The sequence below is a fragment of the Thalassophryne amazonica genome, chromosome 18 (genome assembly GCF_902500255.1).
Source record: "Thalassophryne amazonica chromosome 18, fThaAma1.1, whole genome shotgun sequence".
Classification (NCBI taxonomy): domain Eukaryota; kingdom Metazoa; phylum Chordata; class Actinopteri; order Batrachoidiformes; family Batrachoididae; genus Thalassophryne; species Thalassophryne amazonica.
Genome location: NC_047120.1, coordinates 50,528,286 through 50,553,272, shown reverse-complemented (window position 1 = coordinate 50,553,272; position 24,987 = coordinate 50,528,286). Strand labels below are relative to the sequence as shown.

At 42.5% G+C, this 24,987-nt stretch overlaps 1 protein-coding gene across 1 annotated transcript in view; it reads right to left on the bottom strand.

Moving 5' to 3' along the window:
* Nucleotides 1-10,914: 10,914 nt before the first annotated feature.
* Nucleotides 10,915-24,987, bottom strand: part of lrp2b (low density lipoprotein receptor-related protein 2b) — a 95,878-nt gene continuing 81,805 nt past the window's right edge. Inside the window, 9 exon segments of the mRNA XM_034193473.1 lie at nt 10,915-11,062; nt 12,302-12,355; nt 19,474-19,557; nt 21,395-21,472; nt 21,567-21,692; nt 21,808-21,862; nt 23,374-23,536; nt 23,659-23,723; nt 24,056-24,146. Coding sequence (XP_034049364.1) covers nt 11,024-11,062; nt 12,302-12,355; nt 19,474-19,557; nt 21,395-21,472; nt 21,567-21,692; nt 21,808-21,862; nt 23,374-23,536; nt 23,659-23,723; nt 24,056-24,146 — 755 coding nt within the window. The 3' untranslated portion in view covers nt 10,915-11,023.

Genomic DNA, 24,987 nt, shown 5'->3' with positions numbered 1-24,987 from the left:
GATGTCATTATGTACTTTTAAAAGTGCTGACTCTGCACAATGTCATGATCTAAATCTAGATTGAAATTTTTCAAGAATGTGATTGTCTTCTAAAAGACAATAAACAATGTACTTCTGCTCAAATCATTACCATATGGCCATGAACCAGCAGCATTTACAGTGTATTTGGAAAGTATTCAGTGCTTCACTTTTTCCACATTTTATGTTACAGCCTTATTCCAAAATTGAGTGAATTAAGTTTTTCCAAAAGTCTCAAAATTCTACTCACAACACCCCATAATGACAACACCACAACATGTTTTTTTTGTAAATTTATTACAAATAAAAAAAGAAACAACTACGAAATCACATGCACATAAGTATTCACACCTTTTGCTCAGTGCTTTGTTGATGCGCCTTTGGTAGCAATTACAGCTTCAAGTTTTCTTAAATATGATGCCACAAGTTTAGTGCACCTATCTTTGGGCAGTTTTGACCATTCCTCTTTGCAGCACCTCTCAAGCTCCATCAGGTTGGATGGGGAGCGTCGGTGTACAGCCATTTTCAGATCTCTCCAGAAATGTTCAATCTGATTCAGGTATGGGCTCTGGCTGGACACTCAAGGACATTCACAGAGTTGTCCAGAAGCCACTCCTTTGATATCTTGGCTGTGTGCTTAGGGTCATTGTCCTGCTGAAAGATGAACCATCCTCCAAGTCTGAGGTCAAGAGCACAATGGAACAGGTTTTCATCCAGGATGTCTCTGTACATTGCTGCATTCATTTTTCCCTCAATCCTGACTAGTCTCCCAGTTCCTGGCACTGAACAACATCGCCACAGCATGATGTTGCCACCACCATGCTACATGATGCACTACATGTCAAGGTTGTTCCCTGTCCCCTTTTTGCTTTAGCAATAGAGCCACGATCAAGAAGTCTCAGAACCTCTTCCTTTTTCCAGGATGTGACTCGTGGGAGTACAGAACATAGAGTTGCTCTGTATGCAGATGATTTACTTTTATATGTCACAAATCCAACTTGTCATTTAACATCTTTAATTGTATTCGTGATGTAAAGCAGTGGCTGTCCCAAAACTTCCTTTACCTGAATGATGGTAAAACTGAGATCATGTTGTTTGAGCGCTCTGGCATGCCAAATGTGGTAACACCAAATTTTGGTGCTTTGGCTAACTATGTAAAACCAGCTGTCAAGAATTTGGAAGTGATATTTAACAGCTGTTTGAGGTTCGATCAACAGATAAATTCTGTTGTCAAAGCTAGTTTTTTCCAACTTCGCCTTTTGGCTAAAATAAAGCACTTTCTCAGTAGACGTGATCTTGAGACAGCCATTCATGCTTTCATCAGCTCCAGACTTGATTATTGTAATGCACTTTATTCGGGCATTAATCAGTCGTCTCTTGCATGTCTCCAGTTGGTGCAGAATGCTGCTGTTCGTCTTTTGACAAACACTTTTAGACGTGAGCATATTACACCCATCCTGTACTCACTCCACTGGCTTCCAGTTCGTTTTAGAATTGATTTTAAAATTTTAATGTTTGTTTTTAAAGCTATTTATGGCCTTGCACCTTCCTACTTGTCTGAAATTTTAACTTTGCGCACCTACAGTAGGACATTAAGGGCGTCTGGCCAGCTTTACTTAGATGTTCCAAGGTCAAGATATAAACGCTGGGGTGATCATGCTTTCGCGGTAGCTGGCCCCAGACTGTGGAATGAGCTACCTCTTGAGTTACGTACTATTCCTGACCTAGCACTTTTTAAATCTAAGTTAAAGACTTATTTATTTAAACTGGCTTTTAACACTTAGTGGGGAGGTGACATGTTCTGTTATTTTTATGTTCTGTTTTTATGTGTTGTTTTAAAATTTTATTTTATATGTGTTTTATTTCTGCAAATTTGTGTTTTTAATGTTAAGCACTTTGGACACCAGTCGGTGCTGTAAAGCGCTTTATAAATAAATGTTGATCGATTGATTGATTGATCTATTATGGCAGTACTCCAAAATTTTGGCCCTTTTTAGAGGAGGTGATGGTCTAGTGGTTAAGCATTGGGGTTGAGACCAGAGGATCCTTGGTACAAATCCCAGCCTGACCAGAAAATCACTAAATGCCCTTGGGTAAGGTCCTTAATCCCCTAGTTGCTCCTGGTGTGTAGTGAGCGCCTTGTATAGCAGCACCCTGACATCATGATGAATGTGAGGCGTTACTGGGAAGCGCTTTGAGCATCTGATGCAGATGGAAATGCGCTATATACACTCAGCAAAAATATAAATGCAACACTTTTGGCTTTGCTCCCATTTTGTTTGAGATGAACTCAAAGATCTAAAACCTTTTCCACATACACAATATCACCATGTCCCTCAAATATTGTTCACAAACCAGTCTTAATCTGTGATAGTGAGCACTTCTCCTTTGCTGAGATAATCCATCCCACCTCACAGCTGTGCCATATCAAGATGCTGATTAGACACCATGATTAGTGCACAGGTGTGCCTTAGACTGCCCACAATAAAAGGCCATCAGTCTTACATCTAAGACTAAACTTTTTTTTTTCAAGTATTAAGAAAAATATGAGATCTTTCAACCATAAAGAAAAAGATGAGGCCATGGAGTTTTCTAAGATATCAATATTCTGTGACGTACTAGCAATGAGGTAAAGGCAATTACATCCATCTGCGAGTTAGTAAGGGACACAGTGGAGACTCCAGGAACTTCAAAAACAGCAATCAGCGGACAAGGCTCCAGCCTGACATCATATAACATCAAAATACGAAATACAATATAACTGAAGCTTCGGGCAAATAAAAAACATATGGCTTAAATCACAGGGAGAGGAATTATATCTATCACACACAGACCAGAAACATAAGTGCAGCCTGTGCACTACTTTAAACTGAATAAAGGAAAGTCTTGCACAAGATGATGGCATACGAATTCTGTCAACAGCCTTATCCCAGAAACCTTCCCTGAACTCGAGACTCAGTTCTTGTTCTCAATTACAGATCGGTTTATTAACTGGATGATTGTCCACTGAAAGAACAAAATGATATATCTGCAATACAAGAACTTTCTTATGGGGCATACTGTATGTTCAAAGAGGTCCGACCAAGGATGTTTAGTGGGCTGAGAGGGGAAATCCTGAAAATTAGTTGATGTACTGTGCATAATGTCTAATTTAAAATAAAATGAAATAAACAAGATGAGGGCAGGCAATATAAGGACGATCTATCAGTAAAATTAAGAAAGATATTATCTGAACTAGAGACATTCATGATGAAATGCCCCGCGCGCAGTATTATTTTCCATGCAAAGTGCAGTAATATGTACTTGTATGGTGTGGGTATTTGGTTGAAGCTTTATGTGTTTGATGTAAACTGGGATACACAATGAAAAACTTGGACAGTGGCATAATATTTATTTAGAGGATGTGAAACGGTGACCATAAAAGTTGGTCATGGTCGCTAGCCTTCAAAACAAATTCAACCTTGAAACGGAGGTCAAGGTCACCGTCCTTCGACCCATGCAAAGTACTCCTCCAAGGTATGTGCCCATCAAGTATGAAGTTTCTAAGAGCAAAAGGTGCCGAGCTACGTTGCGGCAAAGGATTTGGCAGTTGTGACCATTGGTGACCTTGAAAAGCAGGTCAAGGTCACTGGCTTTCGAACCCATGCGAAGTACTCCTCCAAGGCATGTACCCACCAAATATTAAGTTTCTGCGAGCAATAGATGCCGAGCTATGTTGCAGCGAACGAATTGCGGCCGGACAGACGGACGGACAGACAGACAGATGGATAACCCGGATGCTATATGCCCCACCTTGCGGCGCAAGCACCGCGCAGGGCATAACAATGTTCACATCGTTCATCACAATCCAACAAAAGGGGCTTCATTACGTTCTAGAAATGGACCTAGGCCATACTAGAATTGCGTTTGTGTACAAGACCTCAACAAACACAGAAAGCCGTCCACGCATCCAGAAATGCTGGTCAAGTTTCAAGACTTTTTATCTATTTCATAAAAATTAACCCTTGACCCACGAAATAATCATCATAAGGAATGCAAAATCTTCCACCTTCATCCACCTTTGGACATGGTGTGGAACACATTCACAACCACATGGAATATATTCTGCCTGCCATATCACCACTGTATTGTTCGGTCTCAGACTGAATAATACCTGCAGGCAGCAAATTATTTACACATTATTTGCACAATTTTGAATTTGACTAAATCATGATTTGTGTGGTTCAACAATTTCAGTGTGGGTTCAATAAAATAAAACTTTAAAACATTTCAAACTGAACAAGCCCACAAACTGACTCTTAGCTTGCAGTTTGTTTTTAAGCAGTGAAATCAGGATGACGTTCATGTGCTCCATTTCAAATGCCTGTGAGACAATGCTTTGGCAAAAGCCTCATGTGGGTTGATAATAAGCCAAAACGTAGCACAGAATAGGTCAGAAACCAGACAGCTCTTAAGAGGCTTAGAAGGACGTCACTTCAAAACACCTTCAACATGCCTACGCTCTTACAGCAGGATAAAGATTCAGACTCTCCTGCTTCAGGAGAATTTCCTCTGTATCCCTAAAAGGAAATGTGTGCCCGGGCCCCTCGTGTTTAAATGGCAGAGGACGACCTTCACAAGAAGGATAATGAAGTGCCAACTTGGTGGTAGGATGCCAAAAGCTACAGGGTTGTGACTGTGGGACACTGAGCGCATAATGATGTAAGACAGGAGACTCAGAAAAACAGTACTCAGACTGCAAATGGCACCTTAAATCATGAAGGATAAGATGCATCTCCTGGTAAAATGCGCTTTCTTGTCTCTGGACCCCATTAGCTGGAGAAGCCCAATAGGATGCACACATTTCACCTGGCAGGAGCAGACAGATGGCTATTTTAAAGATGTGGGAATGGACCTGGGTGGTTGCCGTCCAGGACCCATGGTGGTCCCATGGTGTTGTGGATGTGGCCAAACACAGCACCAGCTGGAGCTCCCAGACTTGACTTGACTTGCCTCTGGAAAAGAGGGTCACTTGTCCTATGGTCCTCGTTTATTCTGTCTCTCACCCCAATCGTAATTGAAAAGCATTCTTCTCGGATGCCCCCATTTCAGTCCAACAAAATGGGTGTCTAACACAACATACAGGAGCTCAGATATGGACTTCCCGGACATATGTCACAAAATTCTGAGACAAACTATATCAGGCACACAATACATTCATATGAGGGACACTTCTATATGCACACATGGACTTGTGTGACTTTTTAATCATACACAACCGTATCCACATTTAACGGTAAAAGACAGTTTAAAGAACCTTTTAATCTTTTCTAACAGTTTCTGAACTCTTAGGAAATAATGAAAAATGCCCATGTGTACTGCTGTGACAGGCTCCAGACCCTGCCTCCCATGACCCTTAATTGGCGTAAATGGGTATAGAAAATAGATGGATGGATGCCCAAGTATTGTGACACCAACAGTCTTAAACTTAAAGTATTAAATTTATTGTGATATAAAACAAAGAACATGACTACACGTACTGGAGAAACTAGAACAACAGAATGTTAAATATTTTTGATTGATAAATGATTCATTTGATTAATCACTGCCAAAATGTGTAGCTTTTGTTTAAGTGTCAATAAAAGCCTTTCTAACCAGTTTACTGTGCTGTTGAAATGCAAGAATTTTCAATAAACTATTTTGATGATGACTGCCGTATTTTGACTTGTTCCGTCTTTTTAAATTTGACTAAACACAGCTAGTCTGTTTTAGTTTGAGACAATCTGTTTTTGACAATGGCAATTTTCAACTGCTATATGAAAATTCAGTAAGGTATATCTTCTATTATACATTCCAATTCTAAGGTACAACTCTACAAGTGTATACTAAAGTATATCTAAATATCTAAAAAAAAAAAAGAAGAGAAGAGTAGAGCCACGTAGGTGTCTGGTCTTGAGAACCAGGGATGGTAGGTTTTAAGGATGGTAAAATCTTAAAGGGCATTAAACTGCTTCAAGCTATGCATCTTAAGTTTAAAGCAGTCATATTAGCTTAATTTTCAGGAAGCTAATAAAGGACACCATATGTTTTAAAAATATAGAATAAAGTTTTAAATACCCTATAAAGTTTTAAATACCCATCCAGGGTTTTCATGTATTCCATAATCCCTTGCGCGCCAGAGTCGCTGCAGTCAAAACAACATTGAGAATCCACATGATGACTATTGTAAATTAATATTATACTACAAAATGTCATTTTTTTATGCTTTTCGTCACATTAATAAGAGACTGCTGCATGATACCCTGAAAACTTACTAAAACAATTATAACAAATAATCTGTGTCTGCTACGTTTAATCTGTGTGGAATTTAATAAACGCAAACTGAATTTCAGAGATATTATATATATTAGTCTGGAACAAAGAGGACAAACAGTGTGGTAAAGAACAATAATCAAGACGTTAAAGAGCAAACTTCACTTTCCCCCAGAACAACATGATCAGTAAGCGAGCGTATCTCACAGCAGCTCCCATTGAAAATAACGGAGAGACAGCCTGTGATTCTTGCATGTTTACATAAAACAAACGCAATAACAATGTTTATAAATCCAGAGAATATATTCACGAGAGTTTTAGGCACAATAAAAAAATAGTTTTATGTTGCGATGTTAATGGTGTTGTCTGTGTGCAGCGGTTAAAGTGAAGCCCGATCAGAGCGTCTCAATGCAGTTCTCAGTGTTACTGAGATCTCGCAGCGCGGCGAACTCTCTGAAGTTTTGCGGGATTTGAAAAGGGTGAAAAGGGTGGATTGATGCAATGCATGCTTTGTTACAAAATACATTTGATACATGTGATGTTTTTGGGTTTGTGCATGGTGCACTGCTGTTTGCATGCTTGTGTTTTGAAATTCTAGTTCAGCGATTAATTTTTATTTTGTACTTGTTATCATGGGTTTATGTATATTTTTATATACATATGTATACATTTTTATTTTTTTGTTTAGGGCTAGGTGTTTATAAGCTTTTGCTTCTGCCTACATCCTTTCAGGCACATGGGTATGTTGTTAAACTGTTTTCTTTGAATTTTCTTTGCTATTTTGAGTCTTGCTATTTTGAGAGTGTGCCGAATAAGTTTCATTCGTTCATACGTTCCAGGAAAAAAAAAAGAGATTTGTTTCTGTGCCTGTTTCTTTAAATGGAAAGTAAATTTTGTCTGTCACACCCCCTGTCACACTCCCTTCAGGAGGAAAATCATTGTCGAAAAGTATACCACATAGGAGTGTCATACAGAATGCAGACCAATCAGGGAGTGTGTCTCGCAAAGCAAGAAGGAGGCGGGACATGGACTTCCATGACTTATGTCACAGACGTCTCAAACCAGCTATTGTAGGCTTAAATCTTTATATCTGAGCAATTTTCACATGTTCAGTTGTAGAGATGTTGGATTTTCAGGGCATTTTTACATAAAGTACCAACTATTTTTTTTTTTTTTTTTAACAACAAGAAAGGCAGATAAGTGATTTTTGGATACTGGTCCCTTTAAAACAGGTTTTGAGCTTGATAGTATATTATGAATTGTGTCAGAATGACTCCAAACCAATGTCAAATGAGTGCATAAACCGTTATAACTTTAAACCACTTCAAACAGGTTTCAAACCAGGTAATAGCTTTTTGAAAGCATTTTGAAACAGCTTTGAAAAAGAAAATATTATTTTAACTGAATAACCATCTGCAATTACTTATTAAATGTTTCTTTTCAAATAATAAAAAAAAAATGTATTTATTGTGGTCCGTTATATCCTACGTAGCCATTAGCAACACTCTGTTGCTCACTAATGTAAAATGAAGATGCACAAAAAAAAGCAATTAAACCGTCATTTAATCGAACATGACGTAAACAGCTCACTCTTTTACCCACTCAGGCTTCTTCCTGCTCCGCTTCGCCTCGCCGTCCGTCTCCTTATCGAACTATTCCTCCTCTGTTTTCTCTTTCATTCGGTCTTCCTTTATTCCGTCCTGCTGCCACATATCAAGCTTTTTGCTAACACTCTTGTCGTCCTCCTCCTCCTCCTCTCATTCACTCACTCTAGTCTTTTTTTTTGCCATCGTGCTGCCTTCAAGTGCTTCACGTAAACCCCTAAACTCAACTTCGCTAACCTGTTACCAGCTAAAAGGTACGCACGGTTAGCAGGATGATAGTGGAGGATAGAGGTGGGCGATACCGGGAATTTTGGTATTGATCTGATACCAAGTAAATACAGGCCCAGTATTGCCAATATCGATACAGATACCGATACCGATACTTTTTCATATTTAAGCTTCATAGATCCAAAGGATCCAAAAGACCTAGGATAGAATTTCGCCAAACATTGTACATGACAACAAAATACTTTATTATCACAATCAACATTTTTGTTTAAAAAAATATCACTTAACACAACTTAAAATAAAATCTCCTGAGGTAGAGGGCTGACAAACCACAATACAAGGGTGCGCTACTCCATGTTGTGTGACACAGCGCAGCGCTGCTCTTACAGACAGAGAGTAGACTTTGATTAATCTGCGTGCGTAGCAGTCAGTGCGTGCTTGAGTATCGATCTTTTTACACGAGGATCGTTCAATATCAATAACAGCGTTGGTATCGATATTATCAATATTAGGATCAATCCGCCCACCTCTAGTGGAGGAGGTAAACTACATTTATTGGTTAGCAGGATTACTCAAAAATAAGTAAACAAACAAATAATTCCTTTTAAATGGGCAACAGTGGCCACCGGGACATAAATATGAAATGTCTATTACATGGGGTTGCCTGAACAAGCCCAAAATCCTTATTAAACTAATATATATAAATACAGTTTATTAATTTTCAATTAACTATAGGGAATTACAGCTGCTGGCAGCATGGTGACTTAGTGGTTAGCACTGTTGTCTCACAGCATGAAGCTCATGGGATCTATTCCCACCTGTGGCCTTTCTATCCGGAGTTTGCATGTTCTCCCTGTTTTTGTGTGGGTTCACTCCGACTGCTCCAGGTTCCTCCCACATCCAAAGTCATGCAGGTTAGGTGGATCGAAAACTTTAAATTGTGCGGGTGTGAATTGTGTTTGTTTGTCTATATGTGGCCCTGCGACAGACTGGCGTCCTGTCCAGGGTGTACCCCACCTTGCACCCTATGACTGCTGGGATAGGCTCCAGTCCCCCGCGATTCTTTAATTGAAGTAAGCGGTTGAGGATGAGTGAGTGTGAGAGTTACGGCTGCAAATTTGATTGCGTTAAATCAGTAATCACCATGAGGGATAATAAACTGTTGGGGGCATGTCGTCCATGGAGTCTTTCAGGGTCCCATCGTCCCCTGTGCGCTTGGAGTGGTTCTGGTTTGACTCGATGGTTGTAAACCACAAAAAGGCCGTCACTACTTGTCATGTATGAGGACAGGAAACACAAACCAGCATGAAATGCAGTCACCGAACCCATTCAAATATGTTAATGTATTAATTTAATTTTAATGTAACCTTTATTTAACCAGGTTAGTCCCATTGAGCTGGAGCTCTCTTTTGCAAGGGAGACCTGGACAATTATAAAGTTTCCAATTCACCAAATCTGCATGTTTTAAAATGTGGGAGGAAACCGGAGCACTCGAAGGAAACCCACGCAAACACAGGGAGAACATGCAAACTCCACACAGAAAGGCCACAGGTGGGAATTGAACCCATGACCTTCTTGCTGTGAGGCAACAGTGCTAACCACTAAGCCACTGTACTGCTCAAATGTATATATGAATAAAAAAAAAAGAGAATATTTTTAAATTAAATCCCAGGGTGAATCACGCCCAGGTTAGGTGCCATTGATATTCCAGTTCCAGAAGGTCCTCAATTTCCTAAATTGTAAGGAAACAACACGTCTGTGCGACGGCATGTTAGCGTGTGACTGGAACCACTCCACACTCGCAAAGGATCATGGGACCCTGAAATTGTGTATTGCACACACGTCCATTGTTTTATTTCATGTTAGAAAACTCATTGTCACATGCTGTGCGTTAAAAGAATTCCTGACAGTTCATGAAGGCAACACTGTGCACATATTGAAAGCCTTTGTTAAAATATGTCACTCTATTCATCCACTCCATCCCTGTACCACAGAGTTTGATTGATGCTTTGATAAGCTTCATGAAGGACTTGTGCTATGAACACATGAACACTGCGTCATCGAGGATCAACAGTAAAGAAATACGCTTATTTCTCGTATTTGTCTTTATGCAGCAAACTCGGAGAGAAGAGACCTCGATGAGTGGAGACACCACAGAAGAGTTGTGGCTCATTATGAGAGATTAAATGGATGGTGACAAAACATTTCATCTTTGTTCAGTCATGAATCTGAATCACAGTGCGATTCGTAATTTTGGTCAGTGAGCCGTGACCATAATTAGAGTGGAAGTTTCACTCCTGTCAGAAAGGCACATTTAATTGGAATAATATTGTGGGTATGCATTTTTCATCAAGGGACCAGAAAATGTGCATTTTGATCCTTTTCAGAACCTTAGCAAAGATTTATTTAAAAAAAGAACATAGAAGACAAAATATTGTTTGTAGATGATTTTTTTTAATATACTTTAAAATAGCACAAAAGAGCAGCTTTAAAATATAGTAAATGTATATGTCAAATTATGTACATTCAAACATTGCACTTTTATTGAACTAAAAAACAAAATAAAAAATTATGCAAAATGAGGTTCCAATAATTGACAAATTACACTGTTTAAATCATTCTAATGAAAAAATGATATTAATACAAACGAGGTAAGACGTAAGAGATTTTTTAAAATAATTTGACATTTTAATTAATGTCAACTCCATAGGTGACAAAAACATATTATTTTATTTCGCTTGATTTAAGTTTGTGACTATTGCAATGCCATTGATAATGTATTTGTTGTCAACTTTAGTTGATATTCATACTCTAACAAGGAAAATGAATGAGATTTGATTTCCGAAACATGGTCCAGTTCAAGTCCTGATGGAAGCATCTTATTAGATGTCAGAATCTTGAGGTGAAGAAAGTGTGAGCCCCTGTTGAAAGATTACAGCAATTATAGAAGTGGCAGCAATTTTTCTTCTTTGAGCTAATAAATTCAAAGCCTAATCTGAAGCAGGCTGCTGAACAACATCACAAACCAAGCTAATCTTTTCAAACTAGCTCCCGTTTTCTTGCCTGCTGCTAGCTCACTTAAGTTATCCGAACCAACTTAACAGATTTAGCCTGCTAACTCATGGCTAACAGTCACTTACAGGCTAAATCTGCTAAAGTTGATTGGTTTGCTCAAATCCATTATTGATATTTCTGAAAGTTGCCAACAATTTTTCTTTGAGCTAATCCAATAATATAATAAGTAATGAATTCCAAACCTATAAAGCAGCTTCTTGAACAAAGTCACAAACTAAGCTAGCCCTTTGAAACTAACTGCTGATTAGGCTGCTAGCTTATGGGTAACGGTAGGACACGGGCTAAATCTGCTGAAGTTAATTGGATTGGATATGTTTATTTTCATATTCATTAATTGTATTTCTGAAAGTTTCCAAAAGTTTTTCGTTGAGCTAATCCAGTAAAGTAGTAACTAATATGTTCAAACTCTAAAACAGAGTCTTTCAGGGTCCCAACATAACTTGCGTGTTTGGAGTGGTTCCGGTACAACTCTCTGGTTGTAAACAATGAAAATGCCGTGACCACAAACGCAAACCTTCAAAAAACGTGGTCACGGAAGGCATTCAAACATACGCTAATGATATATAGATTTTGTTTTTTTATCAAATCCCAGGTTATGTGCCATTGATATTACTATTCCAGAAGGTCCTTAATTTCCTGATAACTGCAAGGAAACAATGAATCTCCATGCAGTCATGTTAGTGTGCAACAGAAACCACTCCACACGCACAAAGGAACATGGGACCCTGAAATCGGGAATAAAGCAGCCTCTTGAACAAGGTAACAAATCAAGCTAGCCCTTTCAAACCAACTCCTGATTAGGCTGCTAGCTATAATGGGCTAAATCTGCTAAAGTTTGCTGATTTAGAATAAGTTAAACATGTCAACACTCGAGAGTAGTTTTATAAAGAGTCTGTTTACGGAGGGCTAGAGAGACCAACTTAGCTGTGCTCAGTGATTTATGGGGAGTTGCTGACCGGAGGAAAAAGTGAGTGTGGGTTTAAAAAATGGCCCCACATTGAGCAGCTGTGTAAAGTGTGCTCTGATACTCAGTGTTCATCTTTTCTTTGGAAACATTCGCTGTGGTTTGATGATCGTGTACTCACAGGGTATGTGGGGTTTCTGAAGCCGATGGGATGCTCATGCTCAAATGGATTAAACTGGCAAAATAAATGAATGAAATGTTACAAAAATGTTCTGATGTCTTTATGCGAACATACAAACAGGCTAATGACTCAGTGTCCTCAAACAGCACACTAATGTCTACTTTGCAAATTAATTTCAATCCTTTATTTAAATAAAAAAATTGTCTCCATTCAGCACAGGCACCTTTTTCAAATTATGAACTTTCTATTTCATTCCTCCTGACCACCAGAGGGAGGTGCTTTAGCACCTGGATAACTACATGTGCGCAGCACAGAGGTCGAGAATATATACCAACAAAGTCACGCCATTGGATGTGACCTGGGTGACGTCACTGGTTGTCTTTATATACCAGACGCACCCAGCGCTCGCTTTTTTCTACATTCTCGCATTCTTAGAGGTTGAGAACGCATTTAGCTGCGATTGCCGCGCTCGCTTGTAGCCTCGCAACCCACCTTCAGTTGGAGCTAAGTGCACTGCACATGTCCTCCAGAGGCTGCGAGACACGGCTTCACCGTTTTCGTATTCTTTGACTGACGCCTGTCGTGAGTACACCTTCCTAAACAACGGGTGCGCGCCTTTGCTGCTGCCCTGCTGGGTATTTTCCTCTGTGCACATTAGCTGTGTTGTTTTGACGAAAGCTGGCTATTTGTTTAGTTGTGTCACTAACCCCGTTAACTACATGGTAGTGTGTGTATCAGAACCAGTATAGTGTACTGTGTTGGGCTTGCCGTGAGTGTTTTCCACTCCTTGAAGTACTTCGTCTGCACTGCCACCATTTTGCTAAGTTTGACAGCTCCGCTAGCAGCTAGTGTTGTCATCGTTGCTCTAAGTGACTTAGCACTTGGGCTGTGAGTTTTTCGGCTGTGTGCATCGTGTTATTATTGTGGCTGTGAGTGTTTCACGCTCCGGGCCTTGTATTAGCTTTTACACTGTGAGTGTTTCACGCTCCGTGCCTCGTGCCGAGTCTGGGGCTGGAGTGCTTCACGTGCCGTGCCTCGTGTTGAGTCTGCGGCTGGACTGCTTTACGCTCCGTGCCTCGTTTGAGTCTGTGGCTGTGAGTGCTTCACGCTCCGTGCCTCATGTCAAGTCGACGGCAGGAGTGCTTCACGCTCAATGCCTTGTGTCAAGTTGACAGCTGTGAGTGCTTCACGCTCTGTGCCTCGTGTCAAGTCGACGGCTGTGAGTACTTCACGCTCCGTGCCTCATGTTACTGTGATTGTGTGTGATTACTGTGTGATTCATGCTTTGTCTTTCCATCTGTAACTGTCAGGGCATGTTGACAGGGCCTTTGTTGCATGGCTGTAGTACCTGTTTGACTCCCTTGAGCCCAGATGATGGACATATGTTTTGCCCCTCGTGTCTTGGGATCGGACACCTGAGGGAAGCCCTGACTGGCGATGCCTCCCTTAATGGTGCCAGCATGCCACTGGCAGAGAGATCTGCTAGACTTGAGGCATTGGAAAGTGGATTATCTAGTGCAACTTTGGCCTCCAGCCCCAGGAAGGAACCAAAGCGCCGTAAACGCCCACATGCAGGAGCCCCTTCTGCTAAAAAGGTTACTCATGACCATGCTTTGGCTGAAAAGGTCGAAACGTTGACTTCTGAGTTTGCTCAGATTAAGTCCTTGCTTCTGAATCTACAGCCTAGGGATGCAGTGACAGCTCCTGTTGTCCCTAATGAGGCTGATCAGACCAATGTAGTTACTCAGCAGGAGGAAGATGTCGTGTCTATTGCTGCGTCTGATGAGAGGGGTCTTTCTCCAAGCCATTCATTAGTGGGCTCTCACACCTCTGAGGCAGAGTCCCTGCCGCAAACTGGACCTGGACTATCCTTTGTCAAGCAAGCTGTTCAGTTGGCTTTATCCAGGCTTGGGGTCGACAACCCCCCTGCGGAAACCACCGCCTTCAAGTGCCTTTTTCAAAGTCACTCAGAAGCCTGAGTTCAATGTTCCAGTTTCACAACCATATATCGAGGAGCTCCATCGATGTTGGATGTTGAATTTGGACCTGCGGCCCAACAAACTTTGGAGTGTGCTGTTGAGGCTAGTAAATCTCGGCAACAGTTTGTTGACCTACACCGGTCTTCCAGACCTCAGCCAGTCAGACGTGCTACAGCTTTTCACTGTACATCCAGGCTTCCGCCGACTCCCAGAGCTGCACGTGCTTTTGCGGCTGAGGGCCAGCTCTCCCAGCGGCCTGCCTTTCGGGAGCCTATGGGCAGACCCCCGAGAACTGAACGGTTTCACAGAGCTTCCAGTAATCGCGCCCAGAGGTCCTCAGGGATGCGAGGCAGAGGTGGTCGGTTCTGACTGCCAGTGTTTGGCCCCCAGCTGTTTTCCATGAAATCAGCTCTGCCACTGGGAGGCTTGAGTTCAAGATCCATGGGTCATTTCAACCTTGATCGAAAGTTACAGAATTCAGTTCAGATGTCGTCCTCCAAAGTTCAGTGGGGTGAGGATGACTGTTGTTTCCGACTCGGTGCAGTCTGCCACCCTACAACGGGAGATTTTGAAACTCCTGGAGAAGGGGGCCATAGAGCCAGTTCACAGTTCAGACCAGCTCAGGGGGTTCTATTCAATTTACTTCCTTGTTCCAAAGAAGGATGGCGGCTTTCGTCCTATCCTCGATCTCCGACGTCTGAATCGTTATATCAAAGTGCTGCAGTTTCACATGCTCCGCACAGTAGACGTCCTTCAAACTATCACACCAGGAGACTGATTCACAAGTGTCAACTTAAAAGACGCCTATTTCAATGTGCCAGTGGCGCCTCGTCACAGGCAGTTTCTCCGCTTTGCTTTCAAAGGTCAGGCATACCAGTTCAGCATGCTTCCTTTCGGCCTCTCCCTCGCCCCTCGTACACTTACCAGATGTATGGCTGCAGCACTAGCCCCACAGCAAACTCTTGGATTAAGAATCCTACCCTACTTAGACGATTGGCTTGTCTGCGCTCCGACTCAGGAGCAGGCGCACAACGACAGAGCTCTTCTGCTGAACCATGTCTCTCATTTAGGACTCACAGTGAACTTTGCAAAGAGTTCTCTTGTTCCCAGTCAACAAACGACCTTCATCGGCATTGCCATCAACTCCCTGACTATGACTGCATCGCCATCCCCGCAGAGAGTGGACGATGTAATTCGTCTCGTCTCACACATTCAATGGGCTGTGGCGCTGCCTTTTGGTTTGCTGCTCCGGTTGATGGGCAAATTGACTGCAGTGTGGCTAGTGGTACCTTTGGGACTTCTGTTCTTACGTCCCCTACAGATTTGGATCAACAACCTAGGCCTCAACTCAAAGTTGCATCAGCACAGGCTTGTATGACTCTCCAACCAGTGCCTTCTGCACCTCAGACCCTGGGGGAACGTGGACTTCATCTGCAAGGGTGTCCCTCTAGGCTCCGTCCCTTCTCGCTGAGAGGTGGTTGTTACAGATGCATCACTCAAAGGCTGGGGGGCCGTGTGGAATCACAGGATGGTGAGGGGTGTCTGGAGTCCTCAGGAGAGACTCCAACACAAACGTGCTGGCGCTTCGTGCTGTGTGACTGGCTCTCAAGCATTTCCTCCCGGCCCTGAGAGGAAGACATGTTCTTGTCCGGTTGGACAACACGTCAACAGTCTATCACATAAACCATCAGGGGGGCACCAGGTCCAATCACTCATTGGCAGAAACTCAGAGGCTTCTCTTATGGGCGTTTCCTCGCCTTTAAAGTGTCAGAGCAGTTCATCTGCCCGGCGTACAGAACAGCGCTGCGGATTTACTCTCCAGACAGAAACCACCACCGGGAGAGTGGAGACTGAACCCGATTGTGGTCCAAATGATCTAGCAGAAGTATGGTGTAGCGGAAGTGGACCTTTTCGCTTCAAGCACCTCGACACATTGCCCACGGTGGTACTCCCTCTCGGAACCAGACAGCCCGCTGGGGCAGGATGCATTGGCTCACCCGTGGCCGGATTGCCTCCTTTATGCTTTCCCTCCTCTCCCGCTGCTGATGTTGACACTGCACAGGATAGATCAGAGCAGCCACAGGGTGCTGCTGGTTGCTCCATTCTGGCCAGGGAGGATTTGGTTTCCCATGATTTACAAACTCCTCGAGGGGGAACCTTGGGCTCTCCTGGAGAGGAAGGATTTGTTGTCACAGCTACAGGGGAGGATTTGGCACCCTCACCCAGAACGCCTTCAACTGTATGTGTGGCCGTTGAGGGGCCGGATGTTATGTGTCGGACGCAGCCCGGAGAACCGACCAGCGTTTGAAGGACCCAGTATGAAATAAGCAGAGCACGGTACAAAGGATAACAGAGTTTAATAAACATAACAGTGATGTGATAAATATAAAAGTGCGCGGTCTGGCGTTGTGGATTGCGGTGCGCTCCCAGCAGTGCTAACGGTCCGGAGCCAGAACCAGTTCGGACCCAAGGACCCCGCCGACACCCCCCAGGTGGCCGCGACAAACCGAGTCTGTGAATGAAGAAATCATCTTGTGAGTCCACACTCAACACACAGAGAGAACGCTCAAAGGTGTACAAACAGCAAACACTTCCTGGCTTAATTACTAATCAGCTTCCCACCCTGCAGGCATGGAACATCCTGTTCACAAACTCACTGCAGTGGAAGCTAATTAAAACGACTAACATAACAGCTCAATACAATAAGGTGTGAGGGACACCACATTTACTGACTGTATAAATGTTAGTCACAAAATCTAACGTACCTCAGGAAGTGTGCTGACGAGCGTGAGACCTCACCTCCTCCTCTTTCACAGACCATGCATCAAAGCTGGACGTTCTCTGCATCCACTGATGATGAGATGGCTCTTGAGACGACGATCTCACCCGTCTGGTCACAAGGTCGAGTCTCTGGCAAATACACACTGTGTACTCCAGTCTTAAATGCTACCATGTTCCAATCCGTGTAGATGCACCACAGCTGTGAGTCCTGACGAGCCTCAGGTGATCAGGGTGAGGTCCTGATATCTCAGCCACACAGCCACTCAGTCCCAAATGCGCACCACCTGGAAGGAAAACCAAAAGACAGAAACAAAAGACAAACAAAAGCCAGCCAGCCAGGCACGCCAGCCACAACAGCGGACTCCTTGTTAAGTTCTTGTGACCAGGCTGTTGTTCAGACTATCCTTAATTCACGTGCTGCTTCTACCAGGGCTTTGTATGACAACAGATGGAATCTGTTTGCGCAGTGGTGTGAGAACCAAAAGTTAGACCCGGAGCGTTGCCCTGTGCCTATTCTCCTCAAATATTTACAAGAACTGCTGGAGAAAGGACTTTCTGTTGCTACCTTGAAGGTTTATGTTGCTGCAATCTCTGCCCGGCACGTCTACGTTGATGGCCGGTTAGTGGGTTCACACCTCTTAGTGTGTCGTTTTTTTGAAAGGTGCTCTACGTTTGCGGCCTCCAAGGCTTGCACGCATACCTTCATGGGACCGTCCTCTAGTCCTGGAGGGTTTAAGCTTATCCCCTTTTGAACTAGTTGAAAGTGCTGATCTTAGGGCCCTGTCCCACTGGTGTTTAGGAGGATTTGCGGATGGAATGCGCACAAAAGTGGCCCACATCCGCAATAACCGTGTAACATTCCTGCATGAGTTGGCCGCCATCCGAACACGTCCGTGATCATCCGCAGAGGCACGCATGTCCGCAGCCAGGATTTTTGAGTGGCTCAAAAATCCTGCTGCGGATGAGATCCGCATCACTGCCTGAACACATACTGAAGACATACGCAGGACATACACAACCAACGCGCCGCATATCCCCTGTCATCCGGTGATATCCGCAACCGACGGGTTGGCGCGGCTTGGCAGCGGACCGGGACAGCGTGCAAAACAGATATGACGTGTGCCCAGCACGGGCACATCACGGTCGCAAATGGTATGTCGCGCATGCAGACAGAGTGGGCACGGATGAAGCGAGTGCATCACGGCCGCTGTGCCCCTCATGGGGGCGCCTCCGCGGTCGTCTTCGCTTCTGTTCCCTGTTATATCTGCTTTTCTTCCTCATGTATTCGCTGATCCACCCCGTGACATTTGTCATTTCCGTCCACCTTTGTTGCGGACGCTCAACTTTTGTCTCCTCATTTCATGCGCACATCCTCCTAAACGCCAGTGGGACAGGGCCCTTAAATGGGTGTCAGTGAAGACTACCTTTCTACTTGCACTGTCTTCGGCTAAGCGGGTGGGAGAGCTCCATGCCCTATCAGTCGCTGGAGACTGTTTGCGATGGAATTCTGACGGATCTGGGGTTACGCTGTGGCCTAATCCGTCCTTTTTACCCAAGAGAATTTCAACCTTTCATGTTAACCAGCCAGTTTCCTTGGCTGTGTATTCTGATCCAGGATTATCTGTTTCAGGTTCCCTGTGTCCTGTCCGAATGTTAAAGCAGTACATTAGTGCGACTGCCGAGATCCGGAAAACGGATGCCCTGTTTGTGTGTTACGGTGATCACAAAAGAGGCTGTGCTGTCTCAAAGCAGCGACTCTTGCATTGGGTCGTGGATGCCATTTTATAAGTATACAGGTCCAGAGGTCTTCAGCCTCCTAAGGTTACATGCCATTCCACCAGAGGGGTGTCCACCTCCTGGGCTGCACTGAGAGGTGTCCCTTTGAGTGATATTTGTGCTGCTGCTACGTGGGCTTCGTCCTGTACCTTCGCCCGCTATTACAGACTGAATGTGGCTGCTCCTCCTGCGGTGACTTCGGCGGTGTTGTCTGCCTCCACTCCCCACTGCTGATGCGAGGTGAGTGTGACTCTTCATGACCTTGTTGGTATTAAGTCATCCAGGTGCTAAAGCACCGCCCTCTGGCGGTCAGGAGGAATGAAATAGAATGAGAGTTACGAATGTAACTACGGTTCTATGAATTCCGGATGACCGCCAGGGTTGTTTGTCACTCAGAGTCTTGCGAGTTCATTCCGAAAAGAAGCGAGCGCTGGGTGCGTCTGGTATATAAAGACAACCAGTGATGTCACCTAGATCACATCCAATGGCGTGACTTTGTTGGTATATATTCTCGACCTCTGTGCTGCGCACATGTATTTATCCAGGTGCTAAAGCACCACCCTCTGGCGGTCATTCGGAATTCATAGAACCGTAGTTACATTCGTAACTCTCGTTTTGTTGCATCTCCATAGTTACCTGTGTGGGCGGAGCAGTTGCTTGTGCAGAAGTGACGGCAGCATCTTCTGTATCGGAGCTGTACAGCGGGTTCTCAAAAGCCTCCTAAAAGGGCCACAGGGTTAATTACAAAACAAATTAATCAAAAAAATTAAAAGCAAACTGAAAAAAGGGGTTTTACAAATGTCTGGCTGTTTGCTTTATGCGATACACCACAACATATTTTATTACATAATCCATACAAGGCACATCTTTTCATCAAACAAATACAACCACCCATTAAACAAAGAAGAGGGAAAACAAAGCCTCCATAACCAAGGATATCAGGTTCATTCAGTGTTTCAAAATAATCCTTTTCTGAAGGAAACGCTTCATCCAATTTTGTGACTGTTCCAAAACAAAGGATGATCTTTGGAAGCAGTTATGCTCATAAACATTATATACGTAGACGCCTCATAACTTGCTGCAATGTAATCCAGTGCTGCGGCAATATTGGATGGGTCTCTTCACAATAGGCTTGCACAAGAGTCAATGGAGTTGTGAGCAAATATATCAGTATTTTGTGCTGCTTACGGTTGCAATAACCAGTGCAGTATAGAAACCAGATCATGTGGGATTACCTTTCACAAATAACACTGAACAATAATTTAGGTTATTTTCGTAACATCGTAACATACATGTAACGATATTACAGCAGGAACTGGTACTCTCTCTCAGCTGTGTTTCCATCCAACTAGTATCACAACTCTTAAGTGCTTTTCCTTAATGTGGCAAAAGGAAGAGTGCATTTGTGCACATTTCCATCCACTAGTTACACACGTTTGTTTCACAATTCCTTGGAATTGAGAACCATCATTTCATGCTTCAGTCATTTGTGGTGTCTGTATTTCACAAAGTGAGGCTCCACCACATCGCAAAATTAACTACACTGGCATTGCAGAGTGCCAGCACATGCAAGAAGCTGTACAAAAACAGCTCTTTTTTAAGGGTTTGAACTCTCCAGCCCCAGTTGCAAACCTAACAAGGTAGTTTAAGACCCTGGAATGACCTGGAACTTTCTTTTACTAGCCTTGAAAAAAAGTTAATCTTTGTAACAAAACCTGGTGAGCGAAGCAGAGGAAATTAAAGTGATGTCCTGTGTGTATGTATGTGTGTGTGTGTGTGTGAGAGAAATAAATTCAAATGAACAACCCAAATTTGTTTCTTTATTAAATGATAAATTAATTTATACATTGATCTATATGCCATAGCATATGTCTTTGTTAAAGAGCATAAGACAAAGTCTTTCAGCATGAAATTACGTATTTTCAATGTGTGACAGCATCCTGTATCATAACTGAATCTCTGCTCTTTCTAACCAACCAAATCGTGGGAAAATCGGGTAAAAATCTGGTGAGTTAAGGATTATTGTAGTTGGGGTTACACCTTCTGCAGTACAAATAAATGCAATGGGGGCACAATAGGGACCCATCCAAGATGGTGGCTGCGCTGATACGTCGGCTCCAACAGGCAGCGGCAGTCCATGAGGCGTCCACGTATATAATGTCTATGTTTTTGCTATTCCAGTGTTTCAAAACAGTGAATCTTTATCTGAACCAAGGAATCTTCATTATTAATCAATTATCACTGTCATGTGAGTGAGTCATTTCCAGAAGAAATGTTGGTGTCATTTCCAAAACGTGTTGGTTCATACATTTTACACACACGGTTTGATTTCACATCAGGTGCTCGGTCACTGCCCTTTTCCCACAATGCACTGTGCAGCTAGAGCTCCACCACACTCTCGTGAGTGGCACAGCTCTCGCTGACTGCACTTAACTAGTGATTTCTTGGCACTTACTGAAGATTTCTTGCTACTGCTCATACTATATTATTTCTGAGCCTTCCAGTTGCTTGACATGTAACACGTTTAAAAAGAGACTAAACTAATTACAGTCATTACCTTGACGGTCTCAGCACTGGTTGGATTACTTATGGGGTCATTCATGGCTTCAGCCGAATCTGTATTAAAGGAATTGTCCTGAAAAACAAGAGTAAATGTTTGTGCGGGTAAAAATCGGGTGTAGGTGAGAGTTCTGGAATAAGCTGTGGAGCAGCGAGTTCTGCTTACTGACCCATGCTGTTCCATGAAAAACAGACGCTGTTGTGGGCATACTGAAGGCAGACGCTTTATCTACTGTGTAATATACTGGGTTCTCAAAACTCTTTTCCTTTGCCTCCAGGGTGGACATAGAAGGCACCTTAGGACAAACAGAAATTTGGAGTCAAAATTGAAATCATCTGTCAAAGCACAAGAAAATTAGATTACTGTATAATGCACAATATAAAATATTTATTGTAACCAATGTATGTTACCTGAAAAGTTGTTTCACTTCCTGGTGTTTTGTATGCATTCGTAGATGTATAATTTCTGAAAATTCACAAAACACACTCAAGATAGCAACATATAACATCGTACAGCTGGTAGTCTGCTGAAGGTGACATGAATACATGGCAGCAGTGCGTCAATCTCAATCAATCTGGAATCAATCAATCAATCGAACCATCTTTTGAAGTTGGATACTGGGAGTAGGCAGGAAAAATGTGAGCTAAAACATTCACAAGCTCAATTTGAAGCATCCAGTCTTTAAAAAAAACATTAGTTTCGTGGGGCGACGATGCTCGAAATTCCAAAAAAGAAAGATAATACTACAGCTCAATGGTTCCCAAACATTTTCTGCCGCATCCTCCTTAGGATTAATTTTAACCTTATCCAGCATGTGTCTTATACATTTCACTTTTTACACTGCATGTTCAGTTACTTCTGAACGTAGAGTGTGTAAGTTGGAAATTAATGAATAAATGAACCAAAAGGTGGTTCAGCTCTGTTCTTAGTTTATGAGCCAGTCATCAATTTTGACCTAATCGGTACCACTTAAGGTGACGAGACAACACTCGGTGTACCATGAACTACACAAAAATGTATGATAACCATCCCAGGGTGGTAGTTGTAGCCAGGTAGGGGTCAATGAAGAATTACACAGAAGTCAAAATATAAAAATGCTCCAGCATAACAATTCCAAAAAGGTATAGTTTGGACTATCTATGACTGAATGTTCTGGAGTTATGGGGTAAAAACAGCAAAAATGGTGACAAAGGTCAGTTTCAGTTTGTACAGGGGTCAAAAGGTAAAGTTGCTCCAATTTCAGCAAAAAAAAAAAAAAGATACAAATTATTGGTTGAAATAAAAGGATTAATAAATGAAATAGTTTTGACTGTGCTGAATGTTTGGTCTCCAAAGAAAAGGTCAAACAAGGTCGACGTCTATTGGATTCTATGACATGTGACATATGTTACCCTGTAACATGATAACGAAGCATGACAGATGGTGCAAACTGTTCCTTATTAGAACCTTATTAACACAACCAATAATTTGCATAATTTTTTACCAAAATTGAAAAAAACTTTAACTTTTGACCCCTGTACAAACTGAAACTGACCTTTGTCACCATTTTTGCTGTTTATACCCCATAACTCCTGAACATTCAGTCATAGATAGTCCAAACTATACCTTTTTGGAATCATTATGATCAGACAAATAATGTGATATAGTTTTCAACATGATTGGAGCATTTTTACATTTTGACCTCTGTGTAATTCTTCATTGACCCCTACCTGGCTATAACTACCACCCTGGGATGGTTATACATTTTTGTGTAGGTCATGGTACACTGAGGCTGGATTCTAAGTGTTGTTTCATCACCTTAAGTGGTACCGAAAACCTGCTTGGTCCATGGACTATCTAGCGAGGTCTACTTGATTAAGTTGTCCTGTTTATAAACATACTTATTTCCTAGTCTCATGTTTCGAAGAAAAATGATTGTGTAGGCCACATTTTAATGATAGATGATAAGGCTCAGGGCCATAAAGCACCAGTCTCACCTGAATCTTTGTAAATTGGGCATGGATGGCATGGATGGCATGGACGGCATGGAGGGAAAATAGTAATGTATCCTCCCCAGTACGCTGGTCTTTTTCCTGGCAACAAAGACCAGAGCGACCAGCACAAGCAAAATGAAGATGGTCACTCCGATGGCTACCCCAACTAGGATGGCATGAACAAGGAGAAGCAAAAGACTGTTTTTAAAATGTAAATAGTTTACTAGTCACAAATGACTTCAGAATTGGTTACTTTGCCATATTTCATTAATAAAAAGTCATATTTACCTGACGTTACAACCACAATGTGTTCCCATGTCTGGCAGTATTCCCCCACCCAATCAGGAGGACACCTGTGAGGAAAAAAAATGCATACTGTATATACTGGTATCTCTTCTTGTCCATTGTAATGTGTTCATTTATTCTCTTCACATTTCATCTATTCATTATCAGTGTCATGCACGTTCTACTGCAATCTTTTACAATAGGAATTAGAAACTTTCCTGTAATCAAGAACTTTTTTGTAATTTCACAACACATTAAACATTTCTACACATCTGTATTTCCCAACTTGACAAATTTGGCAGTTGCAGGTAGTGACTGCTTTCAGAGTTACACAATATTCAGTTTTTGTTTGTTTGTTTGTCTGTTTTTGCGGTGGGGATTGCAAAAGAAAATTTCTCACTTGCAGAGAGGCTTGTTGTTGTCATCAAAACTGCAAGTGCCTCCATGTTGACACTGGCACAATGGCGGCATTAAGGGTGGAGGGACAAAGCCTAAAAAAAGAAGAAGAAAAAAAAAAAAGAAAAATCAGAAGACCAAAAATCTGAACATTTATAGGGGTCTTATTATACATCTAAGACACCATACATTGTATGGATGTATTAAAAATGGATATTGAAGTTTTAAGACAGAAAGCTTCCACACACATACTGAGGCTAAACCTACCCTACCATCGACATTAACGCTTGTCCGATTGTCCGGGACAAGTGTAAAATGTGATCAGACAAGCAATAGCTCTAAATTGTTGTCCGACTGGACAAATTGTTTTCTCATTTGCATCACGTCTTGTGTTGCACCTCACAAGAAAGCGTCTTCGGTTTTTCCCGCAACTCTCCACACAGCAGACAATCAGAAAACATGATATCACAGGGTTCTCCCCAGACAGTGGATCAATGGCACTGCGCCACAGTGTTCTGACAGCGCCGTCACACTCTGCCCTGCTATCAGGTAGTTTTTTAAAATACAGCCAGGCTGTTGCTGAACTGCCCGCTCACCCCTCCCCCACCGGCAGAGAGCCGAGCAGCACTGCAGCAGTGGAAAAAAGCTCCGTCAAAGCCTTCAGATAAAAAGAGCTCCTTCTGCTTGCATAGCTCCAGAAATTCATTTATAGGTTTTATTTTACAGTTGAAAGCCTTCATGTTTCCAAAGTTTGCTCAAATACGGTGTGAGAGTGACGAGTCTCTTGTTCCCTCACAGAGAGAGAGAGACAGGAGAGAGACAGAGAGAGAGGAGAGATATAGAGAGAGACAGAGACAAAGAGAGAGGAGGAAAAAGTGTTAACAGACGCTACAACTGTAAAAAAGCAGCGAAACAATTTTAATCAACGATCATTTT